General features: G+C 37.3%; 1 protein-coding gene across 6 annotated transcripts in view; it reads right to left on the minus strand.

Annotated features, from left to right (window-relative positions):
• Window positions 1-23,956, minus strand: part of ATG7 (autophagy related 7) — a 333,153-nt gene that overhangs the window by 122,627 nt on the left and 186,570 nt on the right. For all 6 annotated transcript variants that reach the window (XM_068559086.1, XM_068559084.1, XM_068559085.1 and 3 more), the window contains exon 18: window positions 1,494-1,616. In XM_068559086.1, the coding sequence (XP_068415187.1) occupies window positions 1,494-1,616 (123 nt within the window). The remainder of the gene's footprint in view (window positions 1-1,493; window positions 1,617-23,956) is intronic.

The following is a 23,956-nucleotide window of genomic DNA, read 5'->3' on the forward strand; positions in this document are numbered from 1 at the left end:
TCAAATGACTGCGTGGTTGAAAAGACCCGTAAGTTATTTTTCCCTTGCCATCAGCGCTGCTCAAAAGAAAAAAATGGCAGCCATGATCAACATGATACTCTGAACCGTGTCTGGGAAGCCAATCACAGCTCTGAGGAAAATCTCAACGTCTCTTAAAGTCCTGTAGAGATGCCATTCATCTCCTGAAAATGAAGCTAAGACACCCTATGTGGGTCTAACTATTGGTCATAAGTGGAAGATTGCATCTGCTGAATGCCCAGAGGACACCAAAGCAAGTCAAAGAAGAATCAGTTTCAGCTCTAAGTCTAGCACTACAGGAGCACTCTCATGATTCTCTGGGGTGGCTGAAACTCTTGCTCCGGTCTGCTGAAAGCTTCACAAGATTTCATTCTGCTATTTCTACATGGTTTTCCTATACTCAGTGCTAGTTCCAGTCTTCCAAACACCAGCCTTTTCACCACCAGCTAGCGCAGTATTGGGCTTGACCATCACTCACTGACCACTGGGGCTTCCCCCAATGTTGAGCATACAAAACCCCAGGCAGAAATCAATGAACTATGTTACTCAACATCTGTTACTCAACAGAGGAACTGTTACTCTCAACATCAGTTACTACGGAACTGATGGTAACTTTGCAAGTGTTCCATTCCGATAGGATACAGGCACTCAAGGTTTTCCTTATACAGCTTACGGAAACGCTATGACAGGCCACATTTTTCCTAAGAGCTTCTTTACCTAGGCTACTGGGTGGGGGTGGGGTGGGGTCGGGGGTGGAGGTGGGTAGGGAATGGCGGGGGGAGATGTTGGTTTAATCTCATTTAATCTCATTCATCCATTTTGAGGAACTGTCTGTTTGGCCAAGTGACCCAACGGTGCCACACGTACACAGCGTACCTTTTTCTAAGAACAGTGAGCATTTGGAAAAGCAAAATGATAATCTATTTTGTAATTCCAGTCTTAAAACACACACACACACACACACACACACAATGGTAGCAACCCAGGAAATTACGATTTGCAAAATAATCTAAATGACAAGCAAAACCAAACTCTCTTAGGTTGTCACTGAGGAAGCCATTTCGTGGCGAGGTTCCGTGGCCTACAAAGATGGGCTCAGTTGTGACATCAAAGACATGGCCAGAGTCCAATGTCTTCCCTGACTTGCATTTTGATGTATGGACATCACAGCCAACTGTCCAAGGGCCACAGGCATGCTGTTCTTCAGTAAGGACCAGAGGTGCTTGGAAATCAATAACCTGTACTTCCTTTATCAGCAATTTCGTACATCTGGAACCTACCACACAATAACCTGCACACTGCATCATCCAGCAACTGCAGAAGGTTCATTTTCTGATAACTAGCAGACATACTTAGCGATTTTGTTCTAAGGAAAAAATTGTAATGAACCGCTTCCTTCCTTTTCCATAAATCTGATTATCAAACAGGCTTGAAACACATCAGTCTTCTGAACAAAATGCTTGTTTTAGTCTTACCTCAGCAGCCTGGGTCTCTTGATGCAGCAACGTAAGACCAGTCAAATCCTCTAAGAAGGAATGTGAAGAATTAAACACCTTCACCAGGAAATTAAATCCTTCTCGTTCATACTGATCAAGAACCTGTAAGATAATTATACATATAGATGTATTTAGGGGGGCTGTAGGCTTTAAATGCATATTAAGAGAGTTTCACTTCTAATAATCACTTGTCAAAAATGGAACTAAAGCTAGAATTAAAAATTAAATATGGGAAAAATCAACATGGTAGGCAAAAAACTATGAGGGCTTGGGATTTATTATTTTCTCTTTCTTAGAAAGAATGACAATATCATCTTCCAATTTAGATGATGGTATTTCTCAAACAAAGTAAGTTACATGCAAATTCACTAAAACTTCTAGAAGAGTTGAGGTTGCTGATTCTAAAGTTCACTTTTTAGGAGAAAAATAATAGTCAAGAGAAGAGTCAAGAAAAAAATTTTTTAAGGATAAAGGGAAAGGGGAGGGGGACAAAAGGGTGGGAAATGTGGCCTACCAGCTAGTCAAATGCATTTAAAAAATTTTTTTAAATGTAAAAATGAATTTCACCAGGCATATCACAAAAGAAGTTGCCCAAATAGTCAATAAACATATGAAAAGTTGCTCAACATTACAAGTTATCAGGGAAATGACAACTAAAACCACAATGAACTACTACTTCATACCTACCAGAATGGCTAAAATGAAAAAGACAGAAAATACCAAGTACTGGCAAGGATGTGGAACAACCAGTATTCTCATGGGAAGGCAAAATGAGATAACTGCTTTAGAGGTTTAACACGTATATGCCCTGTGATCATGAAATTCTACTCCTAGACATATACATCCAACAAAAAATATGTACATATGTGCATCAGAAGACCTGAACAAAAGTATCCATAGCAGCACTATTCATGATAGCCTCAAACTAGGAACTACTCAAGTGTCCATCAACAGTAGAATGAATTAACAAACTGTGGTTTATTCATGCAATGGAATAACATACGCAAATAAAAACAGACAACTACATGCAACAATATACATAATTCTCACAAACATAATGTTAAACAATAGAAGGGAGAAGCAGTATGTGCTACAGGATTACAATTACATAAAGTTTTTTTAAAAAAATGAATCTGTGGTATAAAAGTCAGGAGAGTGGTTATCCATTGAAGGACTGTAATTGGAATGGTGCACAGGAGAGGTCCTGAGATGTTGGTAATATTTGTTCCTTTATCTGGGTGCTGGTTACAAAGGTATATACTTTGTGAAAAACTATCAAGCATGTTTTCATATACATGTTGTCCTTCAACAAAAAGATCAAAAGATAGGAGACCACTAGTCTTCTGAGAACAATGTAAGAACATATGACTACTTAAAAGCAAACCACAAAAAAAAAAAATTACTATCACGTTTAGAAATTCAACGATCATAAGAACTGTGAACTGCAGAAAGCAAACACTGAACCATAATGCCTTGGAAATTCTCTCAAAACTCAGAATAAATAAAGAGATGAAAGTTTCAAAAAGATAGCAATTACTGAGCCTGCGCATCTGGAGCCTGTGCTCCGCAGCAAGAGAGGCCACGATAGTGAGAGGCCCGCGCACCGTGATGAAGAGTGGCCCCCGCTTGCCACAACTAGAGAAAGCCCTCGCACAGAAACGAAGCCCCAACACAGCCATAAATAAATAAATAAAGCACACCTAGTATAGTGTAACTAAAAAAAAAAAAAAATTTTGATTAAAAAAAAAAAAGATAGCAGACATTGAAGATAAATCTAAGAAATCAACACATGAACAGAAAGGTTGGAGAAGCAATAACATACGATATAGAAAAAAGAATTAGAAAATTTTTTTCTCCATTCAGAAATGAAAATGTATAAGCCCTTCAATCCAGCAATTCCACTTCAAAGACTTTTCAAAGACTTTTTGTTGTTGTTGAGGGTTGGGGAATTGTGATTCCCTTTTTTTCAATATTCTTCAATATTCAATTATCTTTTAGTTTACATAGTGAACATTTTAAAGAAAACCTGACGATGAGAACGTTGACTTTTAAGCAGCATGCCCACACCATTCCTGCTTTTACCCTGCTTGCATGGGCACAAAGACTGATGTGTAAGGACACTCACTGCAACACCGTTTGCAGCAACAAAAGATTAAGAATAACTACCCTTTTAAAGGGGACTGATTAACTAAATTGTGGTATATTTACAATCAAGGACATAATCAGGATCCATTAAAAGAATGAGGCAGTTCTATTTTTAGTTTTTTAAGGAACCTCCATACTGTTCTCCATAGTGGTTGTATCAATTTACATTCCCACCAACAGTGTAGGAGGGTTCCCTTTTCACCACACCCTTTCCAGCATTTATTGTTTCTAGATTTTTTGATGATGGCCATTCTGACCGGTGTGAGGTGATACCTCATTGTAGTGCTAACACATACATATGGAATCTAAAAAAAAAAAAAAAAAAAAAAAGTGGTACTGATGAACCTAGTGGCAGGGCAGGAATAAAGACGTAGACGTAGAGAACGGACTTGAGGACACGGTGGCGGGGGGGGGGGGCAGGAAGCTGGGATGAAGTGACAGCAGCATCAACATATATACACTACCGAATGTAAAATAGTTAGCTAGCGGGAAGCAGCAGCATAGCACAGGCAGATCAGCTGGGTGCTTTGTGACCACAGGGTGGGAGGCAGATGCAAGAGGGAGGAGATACGGGGATATATGTATGCATATGGCTGATTCACCTTCTGTACAACAGAAACTAACACAGTATTGTGAAGTAATTATACTCCAATAAAGATTTAAAAAAAAAAAAAAGAATGAGGTAGTTCTATAGTACTAACATAAACTGATTTCCAAGACAGATATATTAAAAAGCAATGTCCAGACTATGTGTCTAGTATTAATATTTTTAAAATAAAGGTGGAGGAGGAGAGAGGAAGAAAGGGCAATGCACATACGCATAGGCTTGTTTTTGCATATAATATCTCTACAAGAATACACACACACACACACACACACACACACACACACACCCCTGACATCAAGTAGTTGCCTCTGTACATTCTTCTACACTACTTGAATTTTTAAAACCATGTGCACATATTACTTAGTCAAATAATATTAAAATCTCAATTTAATTTCTATTTTTTTCCTCAGTGCTGGAGAAAGTTCTCAGAAGAAGAGGAAGAAGAACTCTAAAGTCCTAATGAAGAAGTTGGAGCTAGAAGCAAGGGGTGGCTCTGCCCCAGACACAGAAGTGTGTAGGTAGGGACCAGCAAAGCAGTTGAAGTGTTAAGTTAGGAGAGTAGGGAACCGGGGGCGAGTAACTCTAGGGTCTGAACAGCAGGCAGCAACGTCATCTGCTGCCAGAAAAGGGGATGGAGTGGGACATGGAGCTTGAGGGGGGTGATGACAGTCTGGGGCAGCTGGGTGGGGAATGTGAGAAGGGCAGCTGATCAGCAGGGCATGAAGAGCGCTAAACAATCTAAAGCCCCTGCTCAGGACAGAAAATATAAGTTTGGGGAGAAAGGTAGTTAAGGACCGATCTAATAAGCTTGAGGGCTGGCCAGAAAGGGTCAAAGAATTTGAGGGGCTAGTGAGTAGCGATGAAGGGACCTGAGGCTGGTGAGGAAAGACCTGCAGGCTGGAGGGACAAAGAGACGGAACCGTGGAGAGCTGGAGGAGCAGGGGATGACTGTTACGCCCCAAGGCATTAACGAAGTACAGTCTTTGGCTGATTAGCCACAGTAAATTAATTTGACAATCCACTGCCTGGATAAAAAGGCACTTAATAATTGAATTCCTCAGTAATTATGGGAGTCCTTACAAACCAGAATGTTATCTCAGGAAAAATGTGCATAGAAAGTAAGTGATCTTTTTTGAAATGCTAAACGCTGTGCGTTTAGTGAACTTACTTTTTTTTTTTTAAGAGGCATGATATTAATATTGCTGTTTTTATTTTTTTAATTTATTTTTTAATTGACATATAGTTCATTTACAATGTGTTACTTTCAGGTATTCAGCAAAGTGATTCAGCTATATATATATATATATATATATATATATATATATATATATATATATATATATATATATTCTTTTTTAGATTCTTTCCCCATACAGGTTATTACAGAATATTGAGTATAATTCCCTGTGCTATAGAGTTGGTCCTTGTTGGTTATCTATTTTATATATAGTAGTATGTATATGTTGATGTCAAACTCCTAATTTATCCCTCCTCTCTTTTCCCCCTTGGTAACGATACGTTAGTTTTCTCTGCCTGTGGGTCTATTTCCATTTTGTAAGTAAGTTCATTTGTATTTTTTTTTAGACCCCACATAAGTGATATCATATGGTATTTGTCTTTCTCTTTCTGTCTTAATTCATTTAGTATGATAATCCTAGGTCAATCCAGTGATCACTTATTCCTGAGTGAACTACTAAACTAATTAAACAGCTACTTTGTGCTAGGTTTCCAGTAAGGTTAAAAAAAGACGACGACGTGGGAGTGAAAAGCGGGCAAAAACTTTGAAAAAAAATTTGGAGTAACTCCAGAGATGGCACTTTGTCAGACCTTAATTATTCTCTGAGATTTCAAGCCTGCGTTTCCACAGCTAATTTTGTAGAGCTACAAACCTGGACAGTGAAAAAACTAACAGCAAGGGCAGAATGAGTGAAGGCCTCCCCCATAATCAGGATGTACAGCAAGTTTAAGGCTGAAACATTATTAATAGCTCTGGCTTGAAAAATATGTGGAAAAACTTAATCCCCTAGGGGCATATTTAATCATGCAAGAGTTTTCCAGTATTCCCTTTATGTGCAGGGAAGTTAATCGGTGTTACAAGTATAAGCAGCTTATAAAACGTAGGAGTTTTTTTTCCTCTACAAACATCTCAACCTTCTTAAAGGGGAAAAACGTGTTTTAAATTATCAAAAAAAAAAAAAAAAGATACTATCACAATGAATTTGAGCACTGCAACAACCTGTCATAAAACATATAACACCTCTTAAGTAAATTATATAATATGCGGTCTTGTACACATTACATTTTGGAAGGTTGTAAGTATTCTAAAGGTACTTTGCTAAGTAGAGAAATAATAATGACTCTTTCAGTATAAAGATACAGATCCTTTCCTAATGGACACAATTTTCCTTACTTAACTATTCTGTAAGGCTAGGTTCTTTATTCATGATGTACATGAGCACATATCCCTGGACAAAGACGGTAGAATCTCTTCTTAAAACATGATTTTAGGAATATCACTTCTCTTGCTGAGACTCTTCGGTGGCTACTAGATCAAAACTATACTCTCCAGCTAGGCATTTAAGTCCCTCCAGAATCCTCCAATTGTTGGACGGCTCTCTGTAGAATGCCTTTCATAGAGTCTAAGATCTCCTGACTACACCATGCAGTGACTTTCAGTTCATGAGAAGCAGAATGGATTCACAGTTTGCAACTCTTGTCTGTTACTCTTAAACAAGGACACGAGGAACTGTGTGCCCTACCTAAAAAAAAAAAAAAGCTAATATATTTTCAAAAGGGGATGGGAACACGCAGTGTCTGCAAAACTCTTATTTAAAGTCTTTGTTGTTTAGAAATTGTACTTATTTGCTCTTGATTTAAAAATATACATGGGTCATGATTTCTAAAAAAAACTTAGGAAGAGCTTGCCCAATATCCCAGATAGGGTAATAAAAGGGTATCGCTAGAAGCCACCAGGACCCTTAGTTCCCATCCTATGAGAATCCATGAAAGAAGAGTCAAAACACTCCCTTCTGAGGGACAGTCACCCAGTCGTCTGCAGAGACTTTACTTCAAGTTGAGGGCAAAACTCTGTTTTCCAGTCCTTTTGCTGAGGGAGCCATGCCAGGGTAGAGAAGCCCCCACGTTGGATAATGAGCTGGAAGCACTGCTAGTAACACGAGGAAGCCCCTTGATCAGTTTCTGTCTCTTGGTGCCCTGGGATTTCTCTCATCATCATAAAAAAGAATCAAAGAAGAGGAAAAAAGCCCTGATTTCAGCAGCCCTTACAACACGACTGTTCCACCTTCACTACTCCCAGCTCCTCCCTGGGACCATCACCTTGGAAAAGCTTCAGCTCCCTTCTCATTACCTCTTGGTGCTGGCCTACCTAGAATGATCTCTTGTCTTTCCTATCAAATGAGGTCTTGCACTTCAAAGTTCAGCTCAACTATCAACTGCAAGAAGTCTTCCTTGATTAATTCCACTCCCGATGATCTTTTTTCCCTTTTGTATTCTCTGACCCCACTCTCCATGGCACACTGAGTTGCCAAAGGGATTGAAAGAAATACTCTGCCTCACTGTCCCTGGTAATCAGCAGTTGACGGCATTTTCAAATATCAACCAGATGTTCAGTAACTTTGTTCCTATTTCTATATACGTCAGTGATATAAAGCAGATAATGGATGAGAAAACGGCTTCATATGGAAACATGTAGCTATCATCCTAACTAAACCAGCTGCTATTAACTTACTCTATTTAGACACAGGTAGGATTTATAAGGTCAAACTTTAAAAAAGGAGGGCAGCTCTGAGTTCAAGACATTTAATAGCAGGGGCAATACAGGGGTGAAGTGGGAGGTACAAAGTATTGGGTGTAAGACAGGTTATAAGGATGTATTGTACAACACGGGGAATATAGCCAATATTTTGCAATAACTGTAAATGGAGTGTAACCTTTAAGAATTGTATACAAATTTTTAAAAAGTGAGTCTGAAAAGACATAAATGAGATCTTTAAGGTTAATTAGTTCTTCTTTCCTATAAATTGATCTAATTTCATAATATAAATAAAAATAAAAGCAAAGTTAAAGAAACATACAGTAGCCTGTCAAAAAGTATAGCATTAATCAGGATAATTATTGGCATGTCAAAAATATAAAACAGATAAGTCTCTTGTCCTTTCCCTAAAGTCACTGTATAGTGTACATTTTTCTTAGGCATCCAAACGTAAAATGGGCACAATGGTAATTTAAAGGATACAGGAGATTTTAAACCAGAACACTGAATAGCTTTCAAATTGAGATAATTGACAATGGTATGAAAGTTCCAACACTTTAGTATTTTAAGTAAACTTCTTATGGTGCAACACACAACTGTACTAAAAACAAAAGCCGAATAATATTACATCTTGGTACCTTCACGTACCAAAATCACAAATTCACTGAGGTCAACTGAGTAGAAGGAAAGAAACGGAAAACTGGGAGTCAAAATGCAATGGGCAGTATACTTGGGCAACGCTAGGCAAAACACTTCATCTTTCTGAGTCTGCTCACTTCTATAATGGGGATCCAACTCCACGCCTATCTCCCCACTTAGATTAAAACAAAGATTATGACTTCAATCACTGACAAAGAATGGTTTACAAAGAGCAACAGAAATGCTATTCATTGATTACCATTTTTTGCACTCATTACTCAGAATACAATTATTATCACTAAATAGGGCTTGACAAGTACAGAAAAGATGACACATAGTGACGTCAGTGAAAACAGTGGAGTAAGGACCTCTGAAAACGCTCTCTTCCGTAACAGAAAAGAGAATACTAACAAAATCTGAGGAGTAATTAAGAAAAGCAGCTGATTCACAGTAAAAACAATAAGGTTTGTGGTGTTTTAGCTTGCCCCATTTCCACCCCTTTTCCCCTTCTAGCTTGACTGTAGCCTTGAAAACCAACACACTACCACAGTGAAAACCAGGCTGGCAGCCACTGGAGGAGGCAATTTGGAGTTCCGAAGGAGCTCTGACCCCACATTTGGAAAACTGTCACCTGTTTGGAAGGAAGACCCTACTTGCTTGTTGCTTGTTGTCTTTATTCGACCAAACTCAGAACTCACCCTGTGTGAAAGCCTTTTTCCTGGGACCAGTTGTTGAAAAGCTTCAGGAGCAACTGTTTAACACTGTGATCTCCTGAGATGGTAAATAACAGTTGAAGCAACAATAAGCTGACTAAAAAGCTTAAAAGGAAAATCTGGGGGAATTCCATAATCTTAGGAATCTAGAAGACTGTGCACAGGCACAGAGCTAGGAGCATGCTCAAAGTCATGCACATGCTCAAGAAAGATCTGAGAAGGCCTTCGGCTCTCACCTCCAGCTGATCGTGAGGATGTGTGCAAGTAGGACATGAAGGGTAAGGCAGAGTTCTTAACTGCCCATCTGAGCACAGAAGGCATGCCCCAATATGCACACAGAGCCCCCCAGCAAACACTGGGGGACTTACTGGTTCCAGGCATTTAAGAAAATCTCTATCCAATCATGAGATGACCACTAAGCTAACTGAGCAGAAACTTGATGGCCACACAGGACAAAGAATACAAACTTAATGAAATTAGTTTAGAGAAGTCACTAAATCAAAATCAACAGGAGCAGCAAGGAATGACAGTAAACCACAGAGAAGGGGGAGAATCTGATTCCCAGAATTGTGGCATTATATTATTGAAAATGTCCAGTTCTCAACAAAAAATTACAAAGAAACAAGAAAGTATGTCCCTCACAAAACAAAAACAAAATCAGTCTATAAAAACTGTCCCCGAGGAACCTACTAGACAAAGACTTTAAAACAGTTATTTTAAGTATGTTCAAAGAACTAAAAAAACCATGTACAAGTAACTAAAAGAAAGTATGAGAAAATACCTCACTAAAATACACAATACCAATAGAGAAATTATAAAAAAGAACCCAAGAGACATTCTGGAGTTAAAAAGTACAACTGAAAAATTCATGAGACACACTCAACAGTAGATTTGGGCAAGTTGAAGAAAGAATCATTGAACATGAAGATAGGTCAATTGAGACTCTCCAGTCTGAGAACAGAAAGAAAAAAGAATGAAGAAAAATGAATACAGCCTCAAATATCCATCAAGCGTATCAACATATGCATAAGGGGAGTTTCAGAAGACAGGAGAGACAGAAAAGGGCAGAAAGAATACTTGAGGAAATAATGGGAGAAAACGTCCCAAATTTGATGAAAAACATTAATCTATACATCCAAGAAGCTCAACTCCAAGTAGAATAAACTCAACGAGATCCACACCTACATACCACATAACCAAACTGTAAAAAGACAAAGGGAGACTCTTGTAAACACAAGAAAGAGCCTATCATGTAAAAGGAATCATTAACAGCCAATTTCTCATCAGAAACCACAGGGGTCAAAAGTAGTGTAATTAAATACTCAAAGTGCTGAAAGAAAAAGAAACTCTCAACCAAGGATTCCATGTCCAGCAAAACTAACATTCAAAAATGAAGGAGAAATTAACACATTCCAAGATAAACAGAAAACAAAGAATTCATCACTAGCAAACCTGCCCTGTCAGAAACACTAAAGGGAGTCCTTCAGGCTGAAATGAAAGGATACTAGACAGTAACTCAAATCCACATTTAGAAAAGAACACAGGTAAAGGTAACTGTATAGATAAATATAAAAGACTAAATATATTTCTGTTGTAATTTTTTTCTCCTATGTGATTTAAAATACAAATGCATAAAGCAATAATTATAAATCTGTGTTGTCATATAATGTATAAAGATGTAATTTGGAAGGAAATTACACAAAGGAAGGAAAGAGAAACAGATGTATACAGCAGCAAAGTTTTTCTATACTAATGAAATTAAGTTGATGTTAAACCAAATTACACTGTTATAAATTAAGATGTTAACTGTGATTCCCAGGGCAGCCACTGAGAAATTAACTAAAAAAAAAAAGAAAATACAAGGGAATTAAAATGGTATATTAGAAAATATCTATTTAACACAAAAGAAGGTGGTAATAGAGAAATACAGAAAGAAAAAAGACATGAGACACATAGAAAACAAATAGCAACATTGCAAATGTAAATTTTATCAGTAATTACATTAAATGTAAATGAATTAGACTCCAACTAAAAGGCAGACACAGCAAAATGCATTAAAAAAGCGTGATCCAACCGTATGCTGTCTACTTGAGATTCATTTTGGATTCAAAGACACAAATAAGTTGAAAGTAAAAGAAGAGAAAAAGACATTCCATGCACTTTCAATTATGCAAGATGAGTAAGCTCTAGAGATCTAATGTATGGCACGGTGATGACAGTTAACAATACTATATTGTATACTTGAGATGTGCTAATAGGATAGATCTTAAACTTCTCAACACACACACACACGTAATGGTAACTACTGGTGCTGGAGGTGATGGATATGTTGATTAGCTTGACTGTGGTGATTATTTCACTATATATATACATATATATATCAAAACATTAATTTGTATACCTTAAATATATATAATTTTTATATATCAATGATATCTCAATAAAGTCTTTTTTTCTTTTTTTGGCCGAGCAGCACGGCTTCCAGGATTGTAGTTCCCCAGCCAGGGACGGAACCCAGCCCCAGCAGTGAAAGCACCAAGTCCTAACTACTGGACCGGCAGGGAATTCCCTAAAGTTGCTTTTTAAAAAAAGATATTCCATGCAAACAGGAGCCAAAAGAGAGCTGAAGAGACTATACTAATATCAGACAAAATAGACTTCAACATTGTTAAGAGACAAAGAAGGGCATTATCTAATGATAAAAGGGTCAGTCTATCAAAAATGTATAATTATAATCATACATGTACCTATCAAACAGCCTCAAAACACATGAAGCAAAAACTGACAGAACTGAAGGGAAAAATATAAGTAAACAATAATAGTTGGAGACGTCAATACTGCATGTTCAATAATGGATATAACAACAAGACAGAAGATCAGCAAGGAAATAGAAGACTTGAACAAAACTATATATGAACTAGATCTAACAGAAATCTATAGAACACTATATCCAGTGATAGTAGAACACATATTCTCCTCAAATGCACATGAAGCATTCTTCAGGATACACCATGTGTTAGACCATAAAAAAATGAAGTCATACATTATATGTTCTCTAACTACAATGGAATGAAAGTAGATATCAATAACAGAAAGAAATCTGGGAAACTCACAAATATGTGGATATTAAAAAACACACTCCTAAAAGCAGTGAATCAAAGAAAAAATCAAGGGAAATTAGAAAACACTTTGAGATGAAAATAATAAACACAACATACCAAAATGTATGAGATGCAATGAACGCACTGCTTAGAGAACAATTTATAACTATAAATGTCTATAATAAAGAACAATTTTAGGTACTTCCCTGATGGCACAGTAGTTAAGAATCCACCTGCAAATGCAGGGGACACAGGTTTGAGCCCTGGTCCAGGAAGGTCCTACATGCCATGGAGCAACTAAGCCCACGCACCACAACTACTGACCCTGCACCCCAGAGCCTGCGAGACACAACTACTGAGCCCGTGCGCTAGAGCCCGTGAGCCACAACTACTGAAGCCTGCATGCCTAGAGCCCATACTCCACAACAAGAGAAGCCACAGCAATGAGAAGCCTGAGTACCGCAACGAAGAGTAGCCCCCGCTCACCGCAACTAGGCAGCCAAAAATATATAAATAATTTTTAAAAATCTCTAAAAAAAAAAAAAAAAAAGAACAATTTTAAATCAACAACTTAACCTTTCATGCTAACAACAAAACAAAGCAAAAAGCAAACTAAATACAAAGCAAGCAGAAGCAAGGAAATATAAAGAATTGAGCATAAATAAAATGCTGGTTTCTTGAAAATATCAACAAAACTGACAAATCTTTATCTAGACTAACTAAAAATAAAAGAAGACTCAAATCACTAATATCAAGAGTGACAGAGGGGACAATACTATCAATCTTAGAGAAATAAAATTGATTATAATACCATAAACGGCCATATGCCGATAAACTAGAAAACCCAGATGAAATGGACACACTTCTAGAAAGACACAAAGTATTGAAACTGACTTAAAAAGAAACAGAGGGACTTCCCCGGTGGCACAGTGGTTAAGAATCCACCTGCCAATGCAGGGGACATGGGTTCGAGCCCTGGTTGGGGAAGATCCCACATGCTGCGGAGCAGCTAAGCACGGGTGCCACAACTACTGAGCCTGTGCTCTAGAGCCCCTGAGCCACAACTACTGAAGCCTGGGCGCTTGCTCCACAACAAGAAAAGCCACTGCAATGAGAAGCCCGCACACCACAACAAAGAGTAGCCCCTGCTCGCCACAACTAGAGAAAGCCCGCGCGCAGCAACGAAGACCCAAAGCAGCCAAAAATAAATTTTAAAAAATTTTTTAAAAATTTTAAAAAAAGGAAAGAAATAGAAAATCTGAATAGACTTATGAAAAGTACAAAGAGCGAATGAGCAATCATAAAACTTCCCACAAAAAAAAAAAAAAAAAAAACTACGATCAAGTGGCTTTGTTGGTGAATTCTACTAGACATTTAAAGAAGAATTAACCAAACTTTCACAAACTCCCAGAAAACAAAAAAGGAGGAAACATGTCTTAACTCACTCTCTGAGGCCAGTAGTATCCTGATACTAAAACCAGAAAAGACATCACAAAGAAATGTCCCTTATGAATATAAATGCAAAAATCTTCAGTACAGTACTAGCAAACTGAATCCAGCAACATATAAAAAGAATTATACACCATGAGAAAGTGGGATTTATCCCTGGAAAGCAAGGTTAGTTCAATATACGAAAATAAATCAATGTAGTGCACCATATTAATAGAATAAAGAGGGCTTCCCTGGTGGCGCAGTGGTTGAGAATCTGCCTGCCAATGCAGGGGACACGGGTTCGAGCCCTGGTCTGGGAAGATCCCACATGCCGCGGAGCAACTAGGCCCGTGAGCCACAACTACTGAGCCTGCGCGTCTGGAGCCTGTGCTCCGCAACAAGAGATGCCGCGACAGTGAGAGGCCCGTGCACCGTGATGAAGAGTGGCCCCCGCTCGCCGCAACCAGAGAAAGCCCTCACACAGAAACGAAGACCCAACACAGCCAAAAGTAAATAAATAAATAAATAAATTTTTAAAAATTAAAAAAAAAAAAGAATAAAGAACAAAAACCACATGATCGTCTCAACAGAGACAGAAAAAGCATTCAACAAATTCCAACACCTTTTCATGACAATAAACACTCAAAAAGCTAGAAAGAGAAGAGAATTTCCTCAACCTGTTGAAGAGCATCAATAATCATCAACATTATACTTAATGGTGAAAGACTCAAAGTTTTCCTACTAATATCAGGAACAAGACAAGGATGTCTACTTTCACCACTGCTATTCAACGTTGTATTGGAGGTTTGACTCTGGGTAACAGGCAAGAAAAAGAAATAAAAGGCATCTATCTAGATTGAACCTGGGGAATTCCCTGGCGGTCCAGTGGTTACGACTCAGCACTTTCACTGCCATGACCCATGTTCAACCCCTGGTTGGGGAACTAAGATCTCACAAGCCACACACAGCACAGCCAAAAAAAACAAAAACAAAAACAAAACAATCTGGATTCTAAAGGGAGAAGTAAAACTACCTCTATTTGCAGATGACATGATCTTGTATACAGAAAAGCCAAAGGAAACCACACACACAAAACCCCTTAGAACAAAATAAGTACAGCTGGGTTGCAGGATACAAGAGGCATATACAAAAATCAATTGTATTTCTACACACTAGCAATGAACAATTCAAAGAAGAAATTAAGGGCTTCCCTGGTGGCGCAGTGGTTGAGAACCTGCCTGCCAATGCAGGGGACACGGGTTCGAGCCCTGGTCTGGGAAGATCCCACATGCTGCAGAGCAACTAGGCCCGTGAGCCACAACTACTGAGCCTGTGCGTCTGGAGCCTGTGCTCCACAACAAGAGAGGCCGTGATAGTGAGAGGCCTGCACACCACGATGAAGAGTGACCCCTGCTTGCCGCAACTAGAGAAAGCCCTCGCACAGAAACGAAGACCCAACACAGCCAAAAAAAAAATTAATTAATTAAAAAAAAACTTCAAAAAAAAAGAAATTAAGAAAACAACTCCACTTTCAATAGCATCAAAAAACAATAAAATATCTAAGAATAACAAAATAATTGTAATACATGTACACTTAAAACTACAAAACTCCACTGAAAAAAATTAAAGAACAAAATAAATACAAAGACATCCCAAGTTCAATGGATTGCAAAACTTAATACTAGTAAAATGGTAACACTGCCCAAACTGGTCTACTATTCAATGCAATCCCAGCTGGCTTTTAGTAGGGATGGTGGATATTGAAAAACTGATCCTCAGATTCATATGGAAACGTAAGGGACCTAGAATAGCCAAAATAATCTTGAAAAAGAACAAAGCTGGAGATCTCACACTTCATGATTTCAAAACTTACTAGAAAGATACAATAATCAGTACTACGAGGCATTAGCATAAGGAAAGACATACAGATCAATGGAATAGAACTGAGTCCAAAAATAAACCCTTTTTTTTTTTTTTTAACAAGAGTGACAAGATAATTTAATGGAGGAAAGAATAGTCTCTTTAACAAATAGTGCTGAAACAACTGAGTATCTACATGCAGAAGATTGAGGTTGGACCCATACCATAGACCGTTATACAAAAATTAACTGAAAATGGATTATAGATCTAAACATAAGAGCTAAAACAATTACACTCTTAGAAGAAATCATAGTAAATCTTTATGACCTTGGGTGGGACAAAGTTTCTTAGCTATGACAACAAAACCATAGCCAACCAAAGGAAACAAAAATTAAGACTTCATCAAAATTAAAAACTACTGTGCCTCAAAGGATACATTAACAAAGTGAAAAGACAAGCTACCTGAGAAAATATTTATAAATTATGTACCTGACAAGAGTCCAGTATCCAGAATAGATCAAAACCCCTTACAACTTATCAATAAAAAGACAAACAACTCAATTTAAAAATAGGCAAAGGAATTTAATAGACACTTCTCAAAAAAAAAAAAAAAAGCTATACAAATAGCCAACAAGCACATGAAAAGATGCTCAACATCATTTGTCTTTAGGGAAATGCAAATCAAAACCACTATGAGATACCACTTCATACTCAGTAGGATAGTTATAATAGAAAGGAGACGATAACAAGTGTCGATGAGGAAGAGGAGTATCGAAACCCTCCTACACTGCTGATGGGAATTTAAAATGGTACAGGTTGTGGAAAACAGTTTTGGCAGTTTCACAAAATGTTAAGCATAGAGTTACCATGTGACCCAATAATTATACTCCTAGGTACATAGCCAGAACAATTGAGAACATTTGTTCACACAAAAACTTGTACACAAATGTTTATAGCAGCATTATCCATAGTAGCCAAAAACCTCATAATAGTCAAATATCCATCAATTGTTGAATGGATAAACATATGGTATATCTGTACAATGGAGTATTATTCACCCATGAAAAGGAATGAAGTGCTGACACATGCTACAACATAAACAAACCTTGAAAGCATTATGCTAAGTGAAAGAAGCCATTCACAAAAGACCATGTTATAATTTCCTTTATACGAAATGTCCAGAATAGGAAAATCCATAGAGATAGAATGTCCTTGCCAGGGTCTAGGGGAAGGTTGTGAATGGGGATACAGTTTTGTTTTGGGGGTGAAATTATTCTGGAATTAGATAGCATCATGGCTGCACAAACTCATGAATATACTAAAAAACCAATGAATTTTACACTTTAAAATGGTGAATTTTATGGTATATGAATTTTACCTTAACTTAAAAAAAGAAAGACATACAATCAGCTGTTAGTATGAGGATTCAACGTAGGGTGTCTATAAAGCAGCCTGAGTAATTAAAAACACTATTTGGATGGCTGCAGGGAGGGAGGGTCAGAGAGATGAACTTAACCCTGCCCCCATCAATCTGTGGACTGCAAGGGAATGCTTACTCAACAATGTGTCATTTCCAATGAGAGTTTTTTGGAGCTAAATAAGCACCAAGTCTAGTTTATCATTTTAAAAGAGTAACAATACTTCTGAAGATTCTTGGGAAAATAAAGAAATGCATATGGTGATGAGAAAGGGAGAGAAGAAAGAGTAAGTTCTCTTGAGGAGGTCTCATAACCTTCAAGTTTTGGTTAGTAGAAGAGGATCAAAGAACTAGTGGAGATCCTTTGTAGAAAATCTAACCTGCACCCTCCACCCCCGACAAAAGAAAAAAAGGAAAAAAAAGAAAATATGCCAAGAGCAACTTTATCCAAATCTATAAACATAACTCTTTTTAATTCTCAAAATAAGATTTTCTCAAATAATCTGACATTACAAAATTGAACTGATTAAAAAATTGAGTTGGTTAATGAACAGGATATTATAATGACCAAAATATTTACAAAAGGATGCTCTGACCAATTAATCTACTCTTCTAAAACTTATTGTAGGTCGTAAATTTGAGGAGGGCTTATTTTAAATACTGATAGAAATCGACAAGAAGGCAAATTGGAAAAATGCAAAAGAAGCCACTCCAAGAATAATTACAGCCCAAATCACTCAATACATTTATTCAAATATTTACAAAGAGCCTGCTCTAGGTTACAGCTTTCTTCTGGAAATTCAGTGTTTCTGTATAAGGGGTACCATCTTTTTTTCCCCAGTGTTTATTGGGGTAAAATGTATATAACATAAATTTACCATCTTAACCATTTTTAAGTACACAGTTTAGTATTAAGCACCTTCACACTGTTGTGCAGTCATCACCACCATCCATCTCCAGAACTCTTTTCATCTTGCAAAACTGAAATTCTACACTCATTAAACTCCCATTTCCCTCTACCCCCACCCACCAGGCAACCACCACTCTACTTTATGAGTCGGACTACTACTTTAAGTACCTTATTTAAGTGGAGTCATACAATATTTGTCTTTTTGTGACTGAGTTATTTCACTTAGCCTAATGTCCTCAAGTTTTATCCATGTTGTAGCATGTCAGAATTTCCTTCCTTTTTAAGGCTGAATAATATTCTGTCGTATGTATAGACCACATTTTGTTTATCCATTTATCTGTTGATGGACACTTGGTTTGCTTCCATGTTTTAGCTATAGTGAGTAATGCTGCTATGAACAGGGGTGTTCAGGGGTGCCATCTCTTGTCAAGGAGATGGCCAAACATCCACTGTAACACACAGTGCAAGCAGAACTATTTCTGCATTTGTAATATTTATTGTTAGGTCTCAGGTTTGCTTATACACTAACGTTTTGTTGGTTTGTTTTTATTTTTTATTTTCTTTGCTATTTCATTAACACTCTCACGAATTTCTAAAATCAAGTCAGGGAAAAGGAACCAGGCTACCTTACATACTTAAGTATTAATTAACAGTAACATATTAAAGGAAGATTTTTTCCCCAAATTAAATGCAAGTAACTCACAGGTGGAAAAAAATATTTAAAAATACCTAAGTTAAAAGTTTACATTAGGTACAAGTTGTATTTCCTAAATGACTTCTTTTCATCCTTCATTATCTAAACAGAAGGAATCAGACAAGAAGTATCCCTTCTTAACATTTTCATCTGAACACAAACAAGCTGAAATGCCTACCATTAAAAAAACAAAAACCAAAAAACTCTCTTACTTCCTTCCCCCTAATGCCCTTAACAATAAAAAAATACCCTTGAAAAATACATCTCTCTACTTAAGCATATGAGTAGCGGACAAGAAAGGCAGAAAGAGGATATAATTGCATCTATTGTCATACAAATCTCACTTTAAAATGGAATTTTTAGGGATGCAACTTTTCTTAGTCATCTTTTTAAATGACTCTAACATCCTGGAGATATTCTTTGAAGGATCATTTGGAGGATTCCAAGACTTTAAAAAAAAAAAACAAAAACACTTGAGGGACTTCCCTGGTGGCACAGTGGTTAAGAATCCACCTGCCAATGCTGGGGACACGGGTTTGATCCATGGTCTGGGAAGATCCCACATGCCGCGGAGCGGCTAAGCCTGTGTGCCACAGCTACCGAGCCTGCGCTCTAGAGCCCGTGAGCCACAACTACTGAGCCAGCGTGCCACAACTACTGAAGCGCACATGCCTAGAGCCCATGCTCCGCAACAAGAGAAGCCACCGCAGTGAGAAGCCCGCGCACCACAACGAAGAGTAGCCCCCCGCTCACCGCAACTAGAGAAAGCCCACGCACAGCAACGAAGACCCAACGCAGCCAAAAATAAATAAATAAAATATAAATAAATTTATAAAAAAAATAAATGGGTGAATTGTATGGTATGTAAATATGCAAAAAAAAGCTGTAATAAAAGTTAATTTAAAAAAATACACTTGCAACCTTAATATAACAAAGTAAAACTTTCTAAATTCATTCTTCAAAATAAGTCACAAGCACAAAAACTACAGAGCAGTGATTCTCAAACTGGAACACGCATCAGAATCCCCTGGAGAGCTTGTTAAAACAGAGATGGGTTCCACCCCCAGAGTCTGTGATTAATTAGGTCTAGGGTGGGATCTAAGAATTTGCATTGCTAGTGAGTTCTCAGATGACACAGATGCCGTGGGTCCGTTTGAAAACACCTGCTGTATCCAAACAGGAGCACATTCTCTTGAGACTCAACCCATGAAGAAGCATGTACGTTCCCTTTAAATTAACGTTAAAAACTCATTTTTAGCTATTCCTCCTAAAAGAAATTACTTTGTGTGATATTACTGTTTATTTAGCAGTTTTAGTCAATCCCTTTAATAAATTCTTTATGATAAAAAGTTTTTAGTACCCCTGCAGAGAGAGCCAGGTCTCATTAAAGAAACTTATTACCCCAAGTGAGTCTTGTAATGTGTGAATTTTGGTTCAGCGAATTTCTTTTAATTTGGGGGCTGATAATTATACTAGCACATATTTGGCAAGCAAGCTCCATTGAGAAAAATTAGGTATTTGATTATATTGAATTATTTTATACATTATTCTCTATCTCTATCTGCATGGCCCTTGAGGTTACTGCCATAAACTAACAGCCACTGGATGGAAACAGCCCAGACACAGATTTGGTTTGATACATGGAATACTTGTGGGAGGGGGAAGTTATGCTTGATCCAACACTTAAAAGTCAGGTGCTTTCACATTAAAATTCAGATTTCCACGTACCCTTAAAATTTAAAAAAGAAAAAAAAAAATCAGAAAATCTGGCAACGTCATTCCCAATTTTGCACGTAAACAATCAGCCAGAGTTGGGCCACAGCTGCCCTTCACAGAGAATTCGAGCTCTAGCTGGCCACAGTCCCCATTCATTTCCTGTTGTCTTCAACCTAGTCCTCGCCACTCTGTTTATTGGCCTAGCCTCTGTAGGCATGTGTATTTGAGTGCTGGGCCTAAGAGGAAACAGTAGTCTCAATTTCAAAAAGTAGATATAAACTGGCTTAAATTCAGTGTGGTGTAGGTAGTTCCTTTGGACACCGTCTCTTATGGCCTAAGGTTGTTGAGTTGTGTAATCTACCAGTAGGCCACCTCTGCTCTCTGGAAATTCTGATATTAGAAACTTTCAGGCGAATGACCATTCTCTGAAAAGCAGTGTTATCAGGTTGAGACCCTTTGTATGTGGCAAAAAGAACAGTGTAAATGATGGCTGTGCCTGCAAAAACCTGCATGCAGAATGCCTATTTATTATTTTAACCTTTTTTCTTGTGAAATAACACAGAAAAGTAAAATGGAATACATAGCTTAAAATACTGTAGAGTACTCTACAGTATACCTCTACCACCCAGTCAAGAACATCAGCACATCAGAAGTCCCTACAAAGCCACCTCCCAATCACGACACCCTACCTGCCTTTCTGAGGTAAACACTGACTTGTATAATTTTTCCACCTAAACCTGCTTCCCCAACAATATCACTTAATTCTGCCTGTTTCTAAAAGCCAAGTTTATAAATTTTGTCTCTTGTAAATGAATTTAAAATTTCAATTCTGTCTTTTTTTTTTTTTTTTTTAAAATATTGTTTTTATATCTTCCAAATTTGGCACAAATGGGTTTTTTTTTTTTTTTTAAAGATTTATTTTATTGATTAATTGATTGATTGATTGATTGCTATGTTGGGTCTTCGTTTCTGTGCTAGGGCTTTCTCTATTTGCAGCAAGTGGGGGCCACTCTTCATCACGGTGCGCGGGCCTCTCACTATCGTGGCCTCTCTTGTTGCGGAGCACAGGCTCCAGACGCACAAGCTCAGTAGTTGTGGCCCACGGGCTCAGTCGCTCCGCGGCATGTGGGATCCTCCCAGACCAGGGCTCGAACCCGTGTCCCCTGCATTAGCAGGCAGATTCTCAACCACTGCGCCACCAGGGAAGCCCCAATTCTGTCTTTAAGATACATGTTAATGTGCCTTCTTTTTCCTCTCCATCAGCCTCACCAGAGATTTATCAACTTTATAGGTCCTTCCAAAGAGCCAACTCCTAGCTCTGTTGATCTTCTTTCTGCTCTTGCCTTTAGTAGTTTCTACCTTCTACTTGTTTTTTATTGTGCTGTTTTTTTGACTTCTTGAGATACTATTTGCTAGTTACTTTGGGGTCTTTTTTCTTTTAAGGCTATACATTTTTCTATTAAGTACTGTTTATCTATATGCTATAAATTTTATATGAAATATTTTTATCATTTATTTAAAATACTTCTTAATTTCCATTGTAACTTCTTTAACTCATTAGTTATTTAGGGTTATATATTTCAGTTTCCAAACATATGGAGATAATATTCTATTTATCTATTACTGATTTCCAGCATAATTACACTGGAATCAGAGTACATATTGGGTATAATATCAATCTTTGAAATTTGTTGAGGATTAACAATCCAGTCTATCATAAATTCTTGTAAGATATTATGTGCCTGCTTAAAAAGAATATGTACTTCAGTTTGGTGTAGTGTGTCCACTAGAATATGTTTATAAATCATGTTGATCAAATTTTCAATAACCTTTACAGATTTTTTTCATATGCTTCTATCATCAGTTATTGAGAAAGATCTGTTAAAATTTTCCACTGTGATTACATATTGTCTATTCCTCCTATAGTTCTGTAAAATTTTGCTTTATATATTTTGCAGCCATGTTATTAGGTACATACAAATATAGAATTCTATCTTCCTGGTGAATTAAAACTGATCACTGAAAAGTAATAGTAATACATAGTGATGCTTTTTGGCTTGAAGTCTATTTTGTCTGCTACTAACATAGCTACACCAGCTTTCTTGTGATTAGCGTTTATATTGTACACATTTTTACATCTTTTTATCTCCAATCATTCTGTATCCATAGATTTAAGATATACTGCTGGTATAATGCATAAAACTGACAAAATCTAGTCTGAAAAATCTTTGTCTTTCAACCACAATAGTTAACCAATTTATGTTTAATGTAATTACTGATGTATGAGTTTAAGTCTACCACCTCTTCATGTGTTTTATATATTTCACTTGTTCTCTGTTCCTTTTTTCTTCCTTTAAATTGCTTTCTCATTAGGGTGTTCCCTTTGTGAGAAGTTATAAAATTTTTCTATTTGTTTAATGTTTACTGTATTACAACATATATCCTTCATTTATCAAGGTGAAAAGTTAATTGACACCTTTACCCTCCTCCAAAACAATGCACAAATCTTAGAACAGACTAATTCCACTTACCGCCTCCCAACTTTTATGCTATGTTTGCCCTGTATTTTAAATCTCTCTGTATTATAAAAAATCCACCACTGTATTATCTTACACAGTCAATGTTCACTTTGAGTTACCCACATATTCACCACTTTGTTTTCATTTTTTTCTACACTTTTGACCTCCCATTTGGATTACTTTTCTCCTACTTGAAGAATACCCATTAGGAATTCCTTTTGTGCAAACAACTGGTGGTAGACTTTTTTTATATAAAATACCTTTAACCTGCACTTTTACCTCTTTCTTTTCATTCTTGAACACTATTTTTTGCTGGGTCTAAAATTTGGGGCTGGCAGTTCTTTCTTTCAGCACACTGAAAACATTATTCCACTGCCCTTTGCTTTATACTCTGTGACAGAAAAGTCAACTGTCAGTCTGACCATCACTCTTCTAAAGTTAATGACATTTCCCCCACTCACTGCTTTAAGGTTTCTCTTTGTATTCTGTTTGCAGAAGTTTCACTGTGATGAGTCTAGGTGTGGATTTCATTTTATTTATACTGTTTGGGCTTTGTGGGGCTTCTTGGATCTTAAGTTTGAGGTCATTCATCTGTTCCAAAATGTTTAGCAATGATCCTTCCAATATTGCACTCTTTTTCTCCTCCCGTTTCTAAGATTCCAACTACATGATAGGCCTCACTCTATCTTCTCTTACCTTCTCTTTTACATATTTCACTTTTTCCCCCTCTCTCTGTGCTTCACTTTGAATAGTTTCTTCTAACCAATTCTTCAGTTCACTATTTGCTTCTCAGCTGTGTCCAACTGCCTATAAACTTGTTCATTTTGTTCTTACATTTTCAGTTCTGGAATTTGTTTCTTAATCTGCAAAGCCACAATTTAGAGTTTTCAGTCCTTGCTGAAAATAAAATTTGGTTTT

The sequence above is a fragment of the Eschrichtius robustus genome, chromosome 12 (genome assembly GCF_028021215.1).
Source record: "Eschrichtius robustus isolate mEscRob2 chromosome 12, mEscRob2.pri, whole genome shotgun sequence".
NCBI lineage: Eukaryota > Metazoa > Chordata > Mammalia > Artiodactyla > Eschrichtiidae > Eschrichtius > Eschrichtius robustus.